The sequence below is a fragment of the Pseudochaenichthys georgianus genome, chromosome 20 (assembly GCF_902827115.2).
Source record: "Pseudochaenichthys georgianus chromosome 20, fPseGeo1.2, whole genome shotgun sequence".
NCBI lineage: Eukaryota > Metazoa > Chordata > Actinopteri > Perciformes > Channichthyidae > Pseudochaenichthys > Pseudochaenichthys georgianus.
This window is the reverse complement of record NC_047522.1, coordinates 17,270,533-17,287,512: the sequence shown is the minus strand read 5'-3', so window position 1 is coordinate 17,287,512 and position 16,980 is coordinate 17,270,533. Positions and strand designations below refer to the sequence as shown.

The following is a 16,980-nucleotide window of genomic DNA, read 5'->3' as shown; positions in this document are numbered from 1 at the left end:
CGAGACAGAAATACATCTTAGATTTCAAATCCTTACTTACAAATCAGAGTGGTCTTGATGGGATGGGTCACAGTGCTGGTTGATGAGCTGCAGAATACTTTCTGTTCCTCTGGATGATAGGAAGCGATTGTCCTCACCCAGATTGATCAAACAACAGCAATTTCCACAAACTTCCACAGATTCTTTTTAGCAGAGGAAGGCAGGAAGTGAGCAATCTCTTGAACAAGAAACAGAAAGCCACCAGTGATTGCTTCAAGAGAACTGAGTGCCAAGGTGGGACAATAATTCTATTTTTAATAAATGAAAGGCAGAAGAGGAACCGGATGATTGACTTTGTAAATTAATTTATCCAAGCAGGCTTTTCTAAGGTTCAATAAATTGCCTTTAACTGAGATTTTTGATCTTCTATAAATAGCTGTAGTAAATATGTGCAAGAGCGCAGGTGACTTTCAGCGAGATTGGCTTTGAAGAAGTTTCACATCTGATCAGGAATGTTCCGGTTTCAAAATATTACTGTGCTATAGTAAACAAGGTTTAAAATAGGTTTTTGCAGCACTTTGCTGATGTGAGAGTTTTTCATGGGATAGTAGCCCCCTGCAGGTCTGCGGGGGCTTCGGGATGATACAAGTCAGTAGAAAGAGAGGACAGGAGGAAATCCTGCTTCCTATTGGGGGAAGCGAGTGGAGATCTGACCACTTTAGCCTCAAACTGAAGGGATGCCCAACAGTGGTGCAGACACATACCTAGGAAATACCTGTGTTCATTAAACACAAAGATGTAGGAGAATCATTACTAAGTTGTATATTATAATGAACATATATAGACTGCAACCTACTAGTGACATGATGTAAAGGTTCTCAGAAAATCAAATTAAAAGTATTAAAACACAACTCTTTCCTTTTTGCAATTTGATATCAACTTAGAGGACAAATCTGTCTCTTTATCTGTTAAATGTACAAAAATACAAAATATTTGGGGTTGTTTAATGCCGTGCAGTCAGTTAACCAACATTTATTTGTATTGTATTCTTGCTTATGAGTGGCCCAGAAAACTAAAACTATGAAACAAATTAGAAAGAAAAAAGGGTAATAAATCAAAAATAAATGCTATGCTGTTTTCTGAGAGGGTTAAATGGGACATATAGAAGTACACAGAAATGCATCAAATTAGTCTAATACTAAGATTAAACATAAAATGGGTCAGTACATGAAAACAATAATATTTTGGAAAGCAGAAGTTTTATCGATAATAGATATACAATTTAATGCAAATCGCCAAGTAATAAATCTCTTTCGTCTTTATCATTGCATCATTATATAGTTCTTGTCATTTTGACTAGCCATTACATTTTATTCTGAAGGGCTGTTTTGAAGTTTAATGAGCCTTCTCAGGCATGTGATGAGACTGTTTCACAGAATAATGACAGGAAACCTGTTCTCTTGGGGAGTGATTGGGAAAAAATGCGAAAAATGTCCAGTTAAAAAGTTTTGAATGGAGGTCAAAATCATAAATCACACTACTGAAACTTAAGACATCTATTTAAATGATTCTCTTTATTAATCTTAGCAAAATATATGTATCAATGATACAAATCCACCATGTTGTTCCATTCTGGATATAACTTGGCTAAGAAAAAATCAATGTAAACGAAATGGATTTAGTTTTTTTCACATTCACTGCACTTTATCATGGTAGAAAGAAACTGCTATAAACTCTCAAAGGACAATACAGGTACATTCCTCAAGTGCCATGCATGGTGAGGGGTTTAGAGGAGTAATGTTTGAACATAAAAGTTAATTGATACGCAACACAGTCATGTGACACACACTGTAAAGGTCCTTTTTGGGAAAACATTGCACCCTATTGGCCCGTGAAAAGTACCATCATGCATTGTGACCAACTGTCTCCTCTTTGTTGCCAATTCGAACTAAAGAGTTAGTGCAACCACCTCTTCAATTCCTGATTCTGCCTGTTCCTAGTATATGTCTTTCTTGAAGTCTCAAAAGAACATCCTCTCTGTGTTGAAGACCCTCAGCTTGGTCATGAAGTTGAAATAAACAAACACCAGGCAGACCAGCAGGTTTTTTATCAGATAGAGAATGGGCGTGACGAAGCCAAAGAAGGCGATGAGGCCGACGCGAACAAAGAAGAACGGAAAGTCCTGCAGGGCCACTCCTAGTGAGGGGAGCAGCGGGCTGTGGGGCATGACCACGACCCGCAGGCAGGACAGGTAGCTGAAGATGTAGATGGGGAACACCCAGCCTGAGTAATAGACAAGGGGATGCCCCGCCACCCTCACCATCTCCACGGTATCCATCCAGAACATAAAGCTGTCCACGAACACATCTGCACGAGCGTCGCTGGCACACAGGAATCTCAGTGGACCCGTGTATTCGTACGGAGAAATATGGTACACTGAGGTGCTTGCAGATCGTGAGCTCAATCCAGAGATGCTAAACGGTCTCCCGGGGTTACCTTGTATCCCTGGGAGGGTCCCGTTGGCTTCCGATCGGGGCCCTGGTCCGTTCTGGTTCCTGTCATTGCGCTGGCCTGATCCTGGTTGCATGGGATTTTGCCCAGCCTGCCCGGGCACAGATGGCCCCGGCCCGGCTGGGGTGATAGGCGATACTGGGGTTACTGGTTCCACATGTGTGAGGACAGTCGAGGGGATGTCGGCATCTCTCTCCATGTCATTAGCTGTGGAGAGAAAGTAAACATACTACAGAGAAAAGCTAATTTCCTCAGTTACACCAACTTCTGGCACAGAGCCACGGAAGTTAAATTGTATGGATAAATTAACATCCATTTGTTGCATCCAGGCTCCTGTAATGTAGAAGATCGGGATCTAAAGCCCTCTAAAGGTGAGTGATTTGTGTGATGTGTTCAGAGAGCTCACTCACCATGGCCTGTCAGTCTGCAGTGGCGTATCCTCTCCACAACGTCAATACAGATGAGGGAGAAGAGGACTAGTGACACAGGGAGCTCCGTGAACGTATCATATGTCATGTTATTATTTATCTGAATCTAGGGAAACAACGGGAAAATCACATGTTGATCATATAAGAATATTTCATGTGATTACTTCTAATCAATTTAGATCCCATCTCTGCACCAATGCTTTACGTCTACATGTCTGACCTCCTCTTGGTCTGTGGGCTAAATCACTTACAGCGCTGGTATTTCCCTGAGTCAGGACTTCATGCCAACAGGACAGAGAACAAAGCAGACAAGTTGGTCATCTTAGCAGAATGTATGGCCCTTGTGTAAAAGACACCAGATAAGCAAATGCCTAAAAAGGTCAGCTTAGGCTCCAGAAAGGGCCACATAAAAAAAGCAAATGGGACCTGGGCCGCAGCCAGAGAGGAAGTGAAAAGGTGCCTCATGGACAGATAATATGACAGGGGCAGCTTGGACAGGAAGAGGAACCAAGCTGCTTATCAGTAGCTCCTTATCCATATGCATCCCCTGAGAGGCAAAGGGCTCCTCACAAATCATCACCTTTATTCCACTCACAGATGCCTCACACCGTGATTACGCAAATGTCTGGCGAATCACAGCGGTTATTTTTTAATGATAGACACTATATTCCAAAACAACTACTACTCCTAAAACACATGACACACTACACATCTTGCTGTACCTCAGAGCTGGCGATGAGAAAGGCAAAGCAGGGTAATGTGGACACGATCACATAAACGAGGGCCACAGGCCTCCTGATGCAAAGACAAAGGAGAGGAAAGAAGTAAGGAAGGAAGACAAAGGCAGTTGCAGGACTTGCCAACTCATGACATTAACCAGGCGAGTGCAGTCCAAACCATCAGGTCAGGTTCAGTCAGTTCTGCACTGCTCACCACAACACTGACATCAGGAGAAATATAGATACTCACCACTTCTTCCTCCCGATGAGAAACTTCTTCTTGACGAAGACCATGTACTTCATGGGTACCCAGACCAGCAGGGCAGTGGAGGTGACGTAGGCGATGGAGGAGGCCACGATCAGCCAGTAGGCCGTGCTGCCGTCTCGGGGCGGCTGCACGGACGTTTTGACCTTTGCTACGATGACGGCGAACCTCTGCATGACGATGAAGAGCGGCACGCACAGGCCTGCGAACTGCAGCACCTCGCATAGGGCAAACTTGAGCGTCCTCCCCGAGCCCATGCTGTGGAGCTCAAAAAAAGAAAAAGAAGGGAGGGAGACAGGGACTGTTGTCGCAGTGAGGCGACCCCTGTCCCTCTGAGGGCTGGTCAGGCCTCGGACCACTGCATTGTCTGCCCACCACTAGCATGTTCCACACAGCACAGCCCTGCTCTCTGCTCACCAACTGCTTACACTGCACTAAGCTTTGTGTACCATGCTGTGATGGGGATGTGACTGCTCTTCACATACAGATGCCTATGAAATAAAAATCTCGTTTTATCAATCAACTACACAAACTAGATAACCTAAATTCATCTGAGTATCTGAAAAGCATGTAGATTTGCATTATTATACCCTTTATTCTCCAAAACCAGCAAACATAAATGGACTTGACTAACACAACATCATTAAGAGCAACATCCAAAACACTTGTGGCTCTTATATGTATAGATCGCCCTCTAGTGGCAAAGTGTGATAAGTGTACAACAACATGTGCAAAACATGACATAACAACATATACAATACATCTACAGCAAATTCAGGTAAATGTAAAACAATCTTGTGTCTTTATAATGACAGTGATATTAGTCAAATAAGTCTGCATAGTACAGTCCACTACTTTGATAAGAAGGCCCACTTTGGCAACGCATAAACTAAAATGTTAATTACATCACCGGAGTATATACACTTAGTATTACAATTTACTTCACATTTATGAAGCAAATATTACTCTTATGAAAGGTGTAGGCAGTTGTGGTATTGTACTTTACGTTTTTGTTCCTCTCACACTATAACAACAAGAGTCCCTTTCCCACCGGCAGGCCACGCACTTGTTGCAGCACTAGTCCCGCGAGAGAGGGGCGCAGGGATGGATGACCCCGCTGCTCCCCTCCCCACCAGTCCCAGCTGTCAGCTCCCTTCCTGACTTGCCCACCCTGCCCCCGGTACCATGGCGTCCAGCGAGGACGACGGCACGGTTGAGGAGAAGGAAAACAACAACAAGAGGAGAACGAAAAGCGCCCTCGCTACAGCATGGCTAACTTTCTACAACATCGCCATGACCGCCGGGTACGTGCGTAATAATCCGCCCGCCGCCTATTAATAAGAAAAGCCTAGAAATTAGCCGCTCCCTAAAACACTGTGTTGCTGTTTATAGGACTGAGTCTCTGTGTCCGAAAGTACCTGTTCAGCTCGCTTAATATGGTGGCTAACAGCAGCAGGGGAAACTTTAGTAAACTGTTTGATAGTTTGACAATACATAGAAATATAAGGGGGATTTGTGCGAGTGTTAGATAATGAATGGAAGGCGTTTGGTAAAGTGACAGGCTGGGGCTGAAGCCGTGTCCAAATAGGGCTGACTGTCAGCGTCAAGGAGCACAGTGCACCGCAGTTGCAGTGATAAGTATAGCCGGCGCGCTGACACTGGAGCTCAGCCCTTGGACACTGAATGCTCAATGAGCAGATTTTTTTAATAACAACATAACATAACATTTGTGAGTTGCACACAGAAAATGTTTCATCATGTTTTTAGGGTAAACTAGCAAGGCAAAAAGATGGTACATAATGTCTCTGCTTAGTGACCTGTGTATAACTGAGCTGTCAGATCAGTGTGTTACTTCAGTAAAAGCAGCAATACAACAGTGTAGAAGAAACATATCTGCACAAAATGATATAGCCCATTTATATCAGGTGTACTAGAAATGTATAGGAAAGTTGAAGAATGCAGAGAAATGGCTCTGTGTCTTTTCACATGCATTAATGAAATCAGGATTTTACTGGTGTATTTGGTTGAGTTGGAGCTGATTTCAACATATTAAAAGGAGTGGATCAGCTGTATTTACATAACCTATTGGATAGCTTGATTTATAATAACACATTACGTTTTAGTGATTCTTCAATTGTATTGGTGCAAACAAATCCTTATGTGTACAGTTGGCTTTAGTTACCATCATGATCTAACACTTGCAGCATTAATTGTTTATCATCACCATATCTTGTTTTATGTCATTATTCATTATAAAGCTATGCTTTTAGAACTTCAAGAGTCAAGAGGACATTTTTACATTTACATCTTATAACATCACTTTACTGATGTAATCATCATACAGACATGAACTGAATACACACATACTTACATAATCAAAACACAATGTAGGTTATGTATCAAGCACTGGCAACAGGGTCAGTTTTTTAGTCATTATATCGAAAAAAGACACATTTTCAACCATTTCAGCTCCTGAAATGTCAGCATCATTCATGACATTCTACCTTTTTTGGTCAATTCATTTGAAAAAAAGAGAAAGGAATCAAGAATATATTCAGCAAAAGTAATCATTGCGTTGCATCACTGTAAACCAGTTATTAATACAATTGATCCTCTTAACAGTTCTTTGAGACATTCTTTCATGCTAGTCATTATGGAGCCCAGCTTCAGTTTATTGTATTGTATGTTGCGCAGAGAGGGAGACAGCATGACAATGTGTCTTTTAGAATGTTACACATGAAATTTATAAATTATTTATAGGCCTACTAGAAATTATGTCAATAGCAGTCCCAAGAGTTGGCTCCACCAACTCATACAATTGTAGAAATATGTGTTTTCATTAACTCACGCAAGTGCTATTGTTTGAAATCTTGAGTAACTAGCAAGAGCCAAGTGTTGCTAACTCTTTTCCAACAATAAGTAGGCTAGCTAGCAGCACTAGCTCCCAAAGTCGCGAAAAAAGTATAAAAGTTTGCAAACTGACAGCCTGTCCCATTAAACTTCCCTCTAAAACCGCACCGCAAAAAAAAAAGTAAACATAATATAGTAAACGTTAACAACAAACGTTGCTAATGTACGTAGACAACTCACGGCTGCCATGTATGGGTGACCGTGACGCGTATAGGTGCACGAGCGCGTACAGGCAGCGCGTACGGTACAGACAGTAGCGCCATATGGCGCTAGTAGACAGGTAAGGCGGCCGCGGCCGTCCAATCACTTCATTTGGGCCGAATGGCATGATGGGACGGATTTATTATGTCCTGCGTCACTGCTGAAATTGGGTCAAAGGGAAACTGATTTAAATGTATTAATATGCTAATATGTCGTATTATACACATTTTATTTTTTAAGAATTACTTCTGTGGGCTTTCTGTAATGTTTTCTACCAGAGAAGATGCACATTTTCTTTTCAAATATCGTTTTTCTTTGACAAAAGTACTAAAATAAGTCAATAATCGCCATCTATGCTATTGTCAAGGTAGGGCAATTACAAGTTATGAGCTAATATTTGCATCTCTTACTATTGTTGTATCATTTTAAGGTAAATTGACTGTATTGTCCATTGTTCATTCACACTACTTTGGTGATGATGGTGAGACTAAACAATATCTTGTTTCTCCTGCTCTTTATTCTCCTATCTGAAGCAATACGTTTAAGACTAAACAGTTGACACATTTAGATAGATGTGTATGACATCTATGAGAAGGTGCTGTATGTTTATGGTTTGTGTTTCAAATGCATTTGCCGAAAAACATTTTTATACACAGAGCTGAACAACATGATTTCAATTTGAACCATCATTAAAGCCACTTTCCGGAATCAATCAAAACAGATCCATCAAACACTTTATTTTACATTATGTGTTCTTCTTTCGTTTCTTCAGGTGGCTGGTTTTGGCCATTGCAATGATGCGCTTCTACATCCAGAAAGGCACAACCAAGGGTCTGTACAGAAGTATAGCAAGGACCCTCAAGTTTTTCCAGACCTTTGCACTAGCTGAGGTAAGAATTTGAGAGCAATAGCTACCCAGTTGTAGCATGAACTGATTAAATACTGTCTTAGAGTTAGAGAAATGACCACGCTTCTAAAAAAGATGGTAGAGATGAATTGATTATTATGTATCTTGTCTTACAGGTGGGACATTGTGCTATTGGTATGTGAGGATTTTGTTTATGTCTTATTGGTTTAAAAATCACAATTACTTACTGACAACTACTGCAGCTTTAAACTGTTGTTTTTATGTCTTTTTTTGCTGCAGGAATTGTGAGGACTTCTGTAATTGTGACCGGGGTGCAAGTGTGTTCACGAATATTCATGGTTTGGTTCGTCACCAACAGCATCAGACAGGTGAATATCACGCCACAACACAGAAACATCACACAACACATCTGAAAACTGCAAGAGCTGTGCTTTATTGTACTGTTATGTGTTTTGTATTTACCATAATTGCTCATTTGCACGTTATTTGAAGTTACTCTGTCCTTCCTGTGTATATTTGACGTGTTTTTCCTGACGTAAATGAAGATCCAGAGTGAAGAAAGCGTAATTCTATTCCTGGTTGTGTGGACGATGACAGAGATTACCAGATATTCCTACTACACATTCAACCTGCTCCACCACCTGCCGTACTTCATCAAATGGGCCAGGTGGAGATACCATTAGCCGGCTGCCGGGATGAGCTTGAATTGTCATTACTGTGTCAGACATTGTTGTCTAAGCATGTCTAAGCACTGATCTGGAGATTTCACCTCTGGCATGCTTCCCCTCCCTGGGCCTAAGAGCGGCTTTACATCAGGAAGTAGTGCTGCCGTGTGTGTGTATTAGGTATCGCCTGTGTGTTTATTGATTAGCACCTAATTAGGTAACAGAACTAACTGCTTACAATTGTGCTCTGACAATCAAGGATAGAGGGTTTATTTTACAAAACAGATTTGAAAATAGAATACAAATAGATAATGGCATACATTTCTTATGTAAAAAACGTGATTTCTTACAACAATAGTAATCCAAAAGGTGTAAATCAAAGCCTTAATTATCTGCATGGAAAACACACAACTGGTTGTCAGTATAATGCGGTGATGACCGACACATTTCTCAGCTCTAGAGTGACATAATGCCTGTCTACTACTGTATGAAGAGCACTTGTGACGTGGCAGTCTCCCTGCTACAGTAGCTCAGCTGAAATTGGAGACGCTGGCATGAACGTCAGCTGTACACATTGATAGCTGTCCAACACACGGGCTTGGCATCTTACAGCCGAGAGAGAGAGAGGCTGTCTCACTTCATGATAGTGACGTTTACATATCACATCAACTCAAGTCCAAGGTGGGACTCTGCAGTTTGAAGGTTAAACCCAAACTATGTTTTTTGTCTGCTAGTTCAGCTCGTCATGTGATCAGTCTTGAGCCAGTTACTCTTTTGTTTAGGGGTTTGAAACCTTGTGTACTTAATGCAACTCTCTTCCCTGCCCCCCACCCTTCACGGCTTTCTTTAAGCACGGAGGAGACACCAGGCCCCGGGAGAGGGGCTCATGTTCAGCTGCTCATGTTTTTAAGACCATCTGTTTTGGTCATGGAATGTTCACCCAACATTTCTCTCACATCCGCCGAGACGCTCCCCCGAGCCTTTGCTGTGGTCCCTACTAAATACAGGACCTCTGTAGCCCTGAGTCATGGCATATATCCTACTACAGAGGCCCTGTGCTGTCACAAAGAGAGGCTGGCTATGTCACACTTATGCCAAGTGACAGGAAGTAATAGTGGCAAACCAACAAGATGACAGATTGTGAATAGCTTTATGAAGAGCAGCTTTATTCAGTATCTTAGATGATTTTATGACGAATTTGGGAACATGTTTTGTCTTAGTATTCCAAGATTTGTTAACCAAGCTATCTTCCTGCCAAATAACTGATTTGATTTTTGATCACGCAATCGTCTGTATGGAAGCTAAGTAATGAAAAACATACCTCTTAACTTTGTAATCAATCACTTAGTGGCAGTTTTCAGACAGCATCTGCAACCTGATCCTGCGGCTTTGCCCACTTCAAAATCTGCCAAATCACATCCCTTTTCACAGAGGAGACCCAGCAACATGTCTAGGTTTGAGTCAGCGCCCATTATCAGTGTTCCAATTTGCTCCAATAGGTAACATTACATTTAAAAAACAGCAGGCAATTAAAAAGTAGAAATAGCCGAGTTGGTTCCCTCAACTCAGAACAATTTATTATGAGCAAACATGGACGTGATTTTGTTCTTTCTTGAATTATCATTTGCTGTTTGGCTGCCAACAAACAATGGAACAATGTGTAGATTTATTTGGATTCTTTGAATATTATTTTGATTGGTTGTAATCTGAAAACTCCCAGCCAGAGGTCACTAAATCCACTTGTTGGAGTTGTGGGAGTTTTCCAAAAACCCACCACTGCATTGCATCAGCTTCAAGAAAAGCACAAACTAAAGAAATACAACGTGACCCAATTTAGTTGTGTTTGATTACCTGTCAAAAGCAGGTTTATGATAGGAAATGATACAAGAGACAAAACATGACAATTAGTGTTGCTTATGCTAACTGTGCATGTGTACAATTAAAAAGAAGATTATATGGATCATGCATTGACTGTTGAACTAATTTTTTAAAGGTTGCATTTGTTAAAAAAAAGTGTAAATTGTGTGTGTAGAAACCTAGGCATGTGAGTGCTTTAACATCCGTAAACTGTGTGTGTTTGTTGCATTTGTGTAACTGTTTACATCCTTTCCTTCCCAGGTACAACCTCTTCATCGTGCTTTACCCCCTGGGGGTCATCGGGGAACTGATGACCATTTATGCTGCCCTGCCGTTTGTACGCAGATCTGGAATGTACTCCATGAGGCTCCCCAACAAGTATAACGTGTCCTTTGACTACTACTACTGCCTCATCATCCTCATGCTGTCCTACATCCCACGTAAGGAGACTTTCTATTTCCATGTTATGAGAATATATGAAAAGGAGGATGACCCCAGATAGATGAGCTCTCAGTGAGGATTTAACCGTTCATATTTCTCCACATGAGACTTCAGAGAAACAGCATTACAAATGGTCTGAAAGAATAATTTTGAGAGTTTTATTTGTAATGCCGAGAGTAAGATGAAAAGTTCAATTCCTCTATCATGTCTCCATCTTAAATATGTTGCTGGAGCCATGAGACAGTTAGCTTAGCTTAGCATAAAGACTCGAAACATGGGAAACAGTTAGCCTGGGTCTGTCAAATGGTTACAAAATCCATACACTAGGACCTCTAAAGCTCACTTAAGATGTCCTAGAAAACTAGAAAGTTGCAGGGAATTTCTTGGGTCACATTTGCCGTCAGGCAACCCCTGACCTATTACAAGTATCCAGGAAGTCACTGCTAGGCTAACTTTTTTCTGGCTATAGCTTTTTTTTATTCAGCCTAACTTTTCGAAAGAGAACAAATAAGCACATCTCCCAAAACCTGAAACTGACCGGCAGCCATCTTTGTTTTACATTTTGTATTGATGCAATGATGTTAATATAGCATCTTTGTGCCAGGTAAACAGTAATACATTCAATCAAGGACAACACCAATGCAAGACATATAACTTTTTAAAAGTTGATAATGAACAAGTTTTCGAAATGCATACATTTTGCAGATCAAATATACAATATTCTGTTTCGCATGACTTATAAAGGTTTCTTGCTCTCCTGCTTTTTATTTAAAATTCGGATGTAGTGAGCTTTGAGACAGCTGACTACTTTTGCCTATAACATAAAGAACAGTTAACAGAACATTTTCATTGTCCCCACAGTGTTCCCTCAGCTCTTCTTCCACATGCTGCGGCAGAGGAGAAGGGTGCTTCACGGGGAGGTCATAGTGGAGAAAGACGACTAGAAAAGCCACCACCTCACGCCTTCGTTTGAGCCAGCCATCACCCCTCACCTCCCCCACTTCATCTTTAGCCCCATCGGCCGTTACATTCTCCAACGCACGGGACCGGAAGAGCCGCACGGACGACGAAGAAAGGAGTTCACCAGTAGTGAGCAACAATAACTGATCCTAAGTCTTTACAGGATTAATTCCTATCTGAATGGTAAAATTAGAAACATGCTTACAGTCCCAGTGTTTGCTGGAGCTTGAGACTCCTTTACTGCACCTTGTTGCACTGAAACACGAGTCACAACACCTCCCGAAGGAGAAAAAGGGAAAAGAGAGGCTTCCAGGGAAATGTGAAATGAAACATGTGAGGAAGATTGTAAGTTGTGTCTCCTGAGTTGTCCAAACATCAACCCCAAAAGCAACCCAATTGGCAGTCCCATTATTTTTTTAAGTGTATTCCACTACCGAGATTTTGTACAAAGCAAAGATAAAAAAAGAGGAAATAGTTCCATCATACCTCAACAATAAATCTACATTTAGACAATATGCTGCTTCTTTGTGAATGTTTGTAAATGATGCAATGTGAAATGAGCGGTTAATAGTAAACATATTTCTTAAAGTATTCGCATCCTGTATCACTTAGAGCAAGCACAGCTCAAACTTAACATTTTGTCAGCTTGGCTCCTGCATTCTTCTGTGTTGCTTTGATGTTTACTATGTCAAATTCATTTACAAGAGTGCATCTTAAACAAATTTGAAGTCTTCAAAAAGTAGTTTTCAATAGACGGCTGTAGGTGAGAGTACAATTCAGATTTTTGTAAGCACTTTCAGTCTTCAGTCGCTGTTGTGTTTGTTTTTTAACATAAGGAATCCAATGTCCGTGTTGATAAAGGTAGTTAGTTCCCTCCTATTTAAGGTGCTATTGTAACATCATTTCAATCTTCTGTGCAGCTTAAGGAGTGACTGTGATTGGAGTTGACCTAAAGCAGGAAAACAGGATGTGAAATGATTGAGAGGAAATGTTGCATAGCCCAAGGTTATCTACGAAAATCAACTTTTCTGCTTATAATCTGGGTTAGGGAGGAGAGAAACAATGAAAGTCAGGCACTGGGAAAGTTATTTTTCAAACAATAGAAATGTGAAAATACCTTCTTTTGTGCAAAATGAATAAACAAAGTTCTACAATACTGTGGAGAGTTTTGTGATGACCGTCATACTTATGCAGACAGATAAGCCAAAAAAAAAAGCCAACAAATACAAACACCTTGTGGGTTTTTACATATTTATTTGAGCATTTCCTTCATTTTTCGTAGTGTTGTTAAACTCAAGTGTTTTTCTTCACAGGAAACTACCTGAGTGCATAAAATGGCACATTTTATATTTGTAGGATCCACAGATTCATATTCATTAGCATATGTACGTCTGTAATAGTGAAAAATAAATCTCATAACCACAAAATACTGTATCATATTAAACTGTAAATGTGCAGTCTTGAACTAAAACAAGCTGATTTTGACATATTCCTGTATTAATGTGTAAATGCTTACTTCGATTCTACTCATATAAAGGAAAATGCTATATAGACATTCATGAGGGGAGATAAACGGTTCCTCAAAGATAGCATATCAGCGACATTTCATGTTTTAGCGCATCATTTTGCACCTTTTCATTTTAAGACTATTACAGTACATGTTATGAAAAGCACTACGATAAGTCCACTTGGCTTCATAGAATGAATAACTTCCTACAAAACTTGCATAATCAAATATACATTCAGATATTCACGCAGAATACAGTTTTATAAAATGTATTTAAAATAACCATAAAAATATTTATATATATAAATCAGTTGGTGATTTGGTACTTTAAAAAATAAAAGTCCTCCTTCTGTGATTGCCCTGCTGTATTGCACTTGCTGGTAATGTTGGACTGTGTTCACTTTGGAGGAGAAAGGCATCTCTTCCCCATGAAAGAGACGTTCTCTACTGCAGCGCTGGGCTTATTTCAAAATTGTCCCTTTTCTCTCTCCGTACGGACTCTCCATGTGCTGTGCTGGTGGACCAGTGCCACATGGGGGAAGTCTAGCTGCTCACTGCAAGCTCCCTTCCAAGAAATCGCTACGATTCAGGCAAACTCGCTGCAAAAAAAGATCAAGACAGATATTAGGACAGCTCGACTTTTGGACATTTGGAAAGGAAAAGAAGAGAAGAACCGACGTACTGGTATCCATTTCCTTCTCACAGATGTAGCTTATGAGATCTTCACAGAAGAAATCATTCCACAGCCCTTCATGGATGAGCCCTGCGCAGTCTTCTCCCATTTCATGCCCGTGGCCCCAGTCATCAGGCTGACCAGGCTTCCACCTCCTGCAGGCAAACAAGAGGGGGCGATCAAACATTAGACACACAGGGTTTTTTCTAAGAGAATGGTGGAAAACTACAGCGGTGAGAGAGAGAGACAAACTGCAGCAGGAATTGAAGTTGAATCATCTGATTTGTTTGAGGTTAATGAAGCTTCTATCCAAAGGGGCATATGTTATATAATGCTGGTTTGATACATTCCATAATGGTGTCTATATCCTTTTTTTGCAGTTACAGAGAATGTTTTTCATTTCGTTGCAAGAGAGTGAACTTGTCTGATCTGACCACCCTGACAAACAAAAGTTTATTGAATGTGAGAGTATTTGTTTTGTTTAACTGGGCAACAGGAATATAGCAGTGGAGCTTTGCATTTCTAAGCAATCAAAAAACATCAGAAAGTTCAGACTTTGCATGTTTTTATAGTGTTGTTTCATGTAAATGAAAACCTACGGCTTGTTATTATTATTGGAAAGCAGCTCTGAAACAAAATACCCATCTGAGGAACAACACCTAATTAACCTGTTAAGCCCTGAGCCTGTTTTCCAGGTCTCAGGCTCGAAAATGACATTCCTAGAACAAATGACTATAACTCCACTTATAAAAGGGGTAAATTAATAATGTTTTTTCTCAAAGCAATGATAAACTTGTGAGTTGGATGTAGAAAAGTCAGAATCAATATAGATTTATTTTATTTTAAAGTAAATTCAGATTCAATATAGTAAAAAAACATAAATTATAGTGTCCGTCCAAAGAAATACATTACTTATAGTGAAAACCACCCTTGAATGATGGGATAGACACCCTTGAATGATGGGTTAGACTAAAAGCTTTAGGAATCCAAACTATAACATATAATAAGTACCCTGTATCAAGATTGATGCAAAACAAGTGACATTTCACCTTTTTAGTGAGATTTAGATTTAAAAAAACCCACTTCTGGGGTAATTTGGCTGGATTTTCCATATCTCCGGCCCCCCTTGGTCGATTTTGATGATTGACATCTCTTTTTAACCGTTAGAGCCAATAGAATAGAGGGGAAGTTCCTAAATCCACCTATATGTTACCAAATAAGGAGTGAGAGTGATGCGTAGCCAGAATACCCAAAACAGGAAGCTGCGATACACTCTGGTAGCTATCATAGCAGCTAATATGAAAACTCAGTTTGAAAATTGAATGATGGATTATCAGTAAACATAATCAAAGTGACACAGACACATTGGATTAACCTATGGATTAACCTTCAGCCACGTTTTTCTCGTTTTAATGCCATTGAACACAACTTTTGATCAGAAACAGCTAAAGGTAAGACAAATTTCCCGATTTTGCTCCATAAAGCTACGTTGTGTGTTGTCTGGGTTTGTTTCCCATGTCGCGGGTTCTGATCGCTCAGTGATGATACTTATACTTCTGGAATCTGTGGAATCTCAGCTCGCTAGCTAATATCTTGTTTGTACAGATCCGATAAGTAATAAAGTATTTATACCTAGAGTTCTGTGCTAAGTGCGTTAGCATTTTATAGCTCAGGGCTCATTTAGACGCTTCTTGTGAGACTTGTTTTTTGATTCGGTAAAAATGGTTCAAATTGTCAGTTAGCTGAGTTTCTTCCCGTTAAGTGAGTATGACACATTCCTAGTTTATTAAATGTTAAGAAGCCCTGAGACACAGTTTTGTGAAAAAAAAGCCCGTAGCCCCCGCCTGCTGGGGCTTAACACAGGATAAAAGGTTCCCTATGGTGGTATTTCCTGATTTCATACTGACGTGAAAGCAGGTTCAGTCCCATCCAGCCAGCGCCAAGCGGTCTCCTCCTCCCTATCCGTCAGACCCATCCAGAAGTAGCCTTTTCCAAAGGTCTGCTTCTTCAGCCATTTCTGAGATCACACGAGGACATCAAGACTGAGATATAACCTCACATATTACAGAACAAGGACAACATTTGATTCCAGTGCATAATGATTTTAGCTGATTTCATTCTTAAAGTGCTAAAGAGAGAATCATGATTAATCACCTGTTCCTCCACATCGTTGATGATCAACAATGAAGCAGAAGATGATTCACAGGTCGCCTTTGCATCGTCGAAACTGTGCAGGTCTTTGGAGAACAAGTAGCACTTGCCTCTGTAGTGTGCCCACTCAGAAGGGCATCCTGTAAAACATAAAGTCACAAACAACCATATTATTATCAACAAGGTTAGATCAAATTGGTATACCTCCAACATTTTGATTATTAAATAGTTGAGATGTTGGGAAATTAAAGGAAACATTGAAGCTTATAAGATGTAAAGTTTTACCTGGGGCCCAAAGAGTAGGAGCTACTGCCTCATCCTGCAGAGACACAGGGCCCATAGGAATTGATGGAGCCCGGATTGGGACCCCTTGTTGTCCCGGTTGTCCTGGGGGTCCCGGAGACCCTGGAGGCCCCACTGGCCCAAGCAGTCCCCTTGGACCCGGCTCACCAGCTGACCCCATTGCCCCTCTGATACCCGGGGGGCCCTGTGCCCCCTGAGGACCAGGCTGTCCGTCTCTTCCCGGCAGACCGTTAGCACCCGGCTCTCCTTTTGTCCCAGGAGGTCCGGCCCTGCCTCCTGACCCTCGGGAGCCCTTTGACCCGGGGTTGCCGGGTACGCCTGGCATGCCTTTTAACCCTGGTAGACCTGGTGATCCTGGGATACCCTGCTCTCCTCTGGGTCCTCGTATCCCCGGACCACCCTTTTCACCTTTTTCTCCCTTCTGGCCAGGCTGACCAGCTGATCCCTGGGGTCCTTTGTCCCCTCTTGAACCTCTGGGACCAGGAGGGCCTGAAAATAAAAATTCACGATTTCAAATGTTTTCCAAAAAAGAAGGGTAGTGA

The 16,980-nt window shown here is 41.1% G+C and overlaps 3 protein-coding genes across 3 annotated transcripts in view; 1 reads left to right on the top strand and 2 right to left on the bottom strand.

Annotated features, from left to right (window-relative positions):
• Positions 1 to 1,538: 1,538 nt before the first annotated feature.
• LOC117465556 (transmembrane protein 236-like) lies at positions 1,539 to 4,949 on the bottom strand. The gene is made up of 5 exons (XM_034108435.1): positions 4,909 to 4,949; positions 3,888 to 4,393; positions 3,641 to 3,713; positions 2,901 to 3,024; positions 1,539 to 2,697 (listed from the first exon to the last, which is right to left on the bottom strand). The coding sequence occupies exons 2-5, from the start codon at positions 4,157 to 4,159 to the stop codon at positions 2,000 to 2,002; spliced, it is 1,167 nt and encodes a 388-aa protein (XP_033964326.1). The 5' UTR covers positions 4,160 to 4,393; positions 4,909 to 4,949; the 3' UTR covers positions 1,539 to 1,999.
• A 36-nt stretch (positions 4,950 to 4,985) lies between these two features.
• Positions 4,986 to 12,958, top strand: hacd1 (3-hydroxyacyl-CoA dehydratase 1). The gene is made up of 7 exons (XM_034108438.2): positions 4,986 to 5,206; positions 7,786 to 7,903; positions 8,037 to 8,055; positions 8,161 to 8,249; positions 8,427 to 8,548; positions 10,665 to 10,843; positions 11,706 to 12,958. Exons 1-7 carry the CDS (start codon positions 5,088 to 5,090, stop codon positions 11,786 to 11,788), a joined length of 729 nt encoding a protein of 242 aa, XP_033964329.1. The 5' UTR covers positions 4,986 to 5,087; the 3' UTR covers positions 11,789 to 12,958.
• An 80-nt stretch (positions 12,959 to 13,038) lies between these two features.
• The window catches only part of LOC117465553 (collectin-12-like), a 30,532-nt gene continuing 26,590 nt past the window's right edge, over positions 13,039 to 16,980 (bottom strand). Inside the window, exons 6-10 of the mRNA XM_034108432.2 lie at positions 16,421 to 16,927; positions 16,139 to 16,275; positions 15,892 to 16,001; positions 13,994 to 14,139; positions 13,039 to 13,910 (exon numbers count right to left, since the gene is read on the bottom strand). Of these exons, the coding sequence (XP_033964323.1) occupies positions 13,891 to 13,910; positions 13,994 to 14,139; positions 15,892 to 16,001; positions 16,139 to 16,275; positions 16,421 to 16,927 (920 nt within the window). The 3' untranslated portion in view covers positions 13,039 to 13,890. The remainder of the gene's footprint in view (positions 13,911 to 13,993; positions 14,140 to 15,891; positions 16,002 to 16,138; positions 16,276 to 16,420; positions 16,928 to 16,980) is intronic.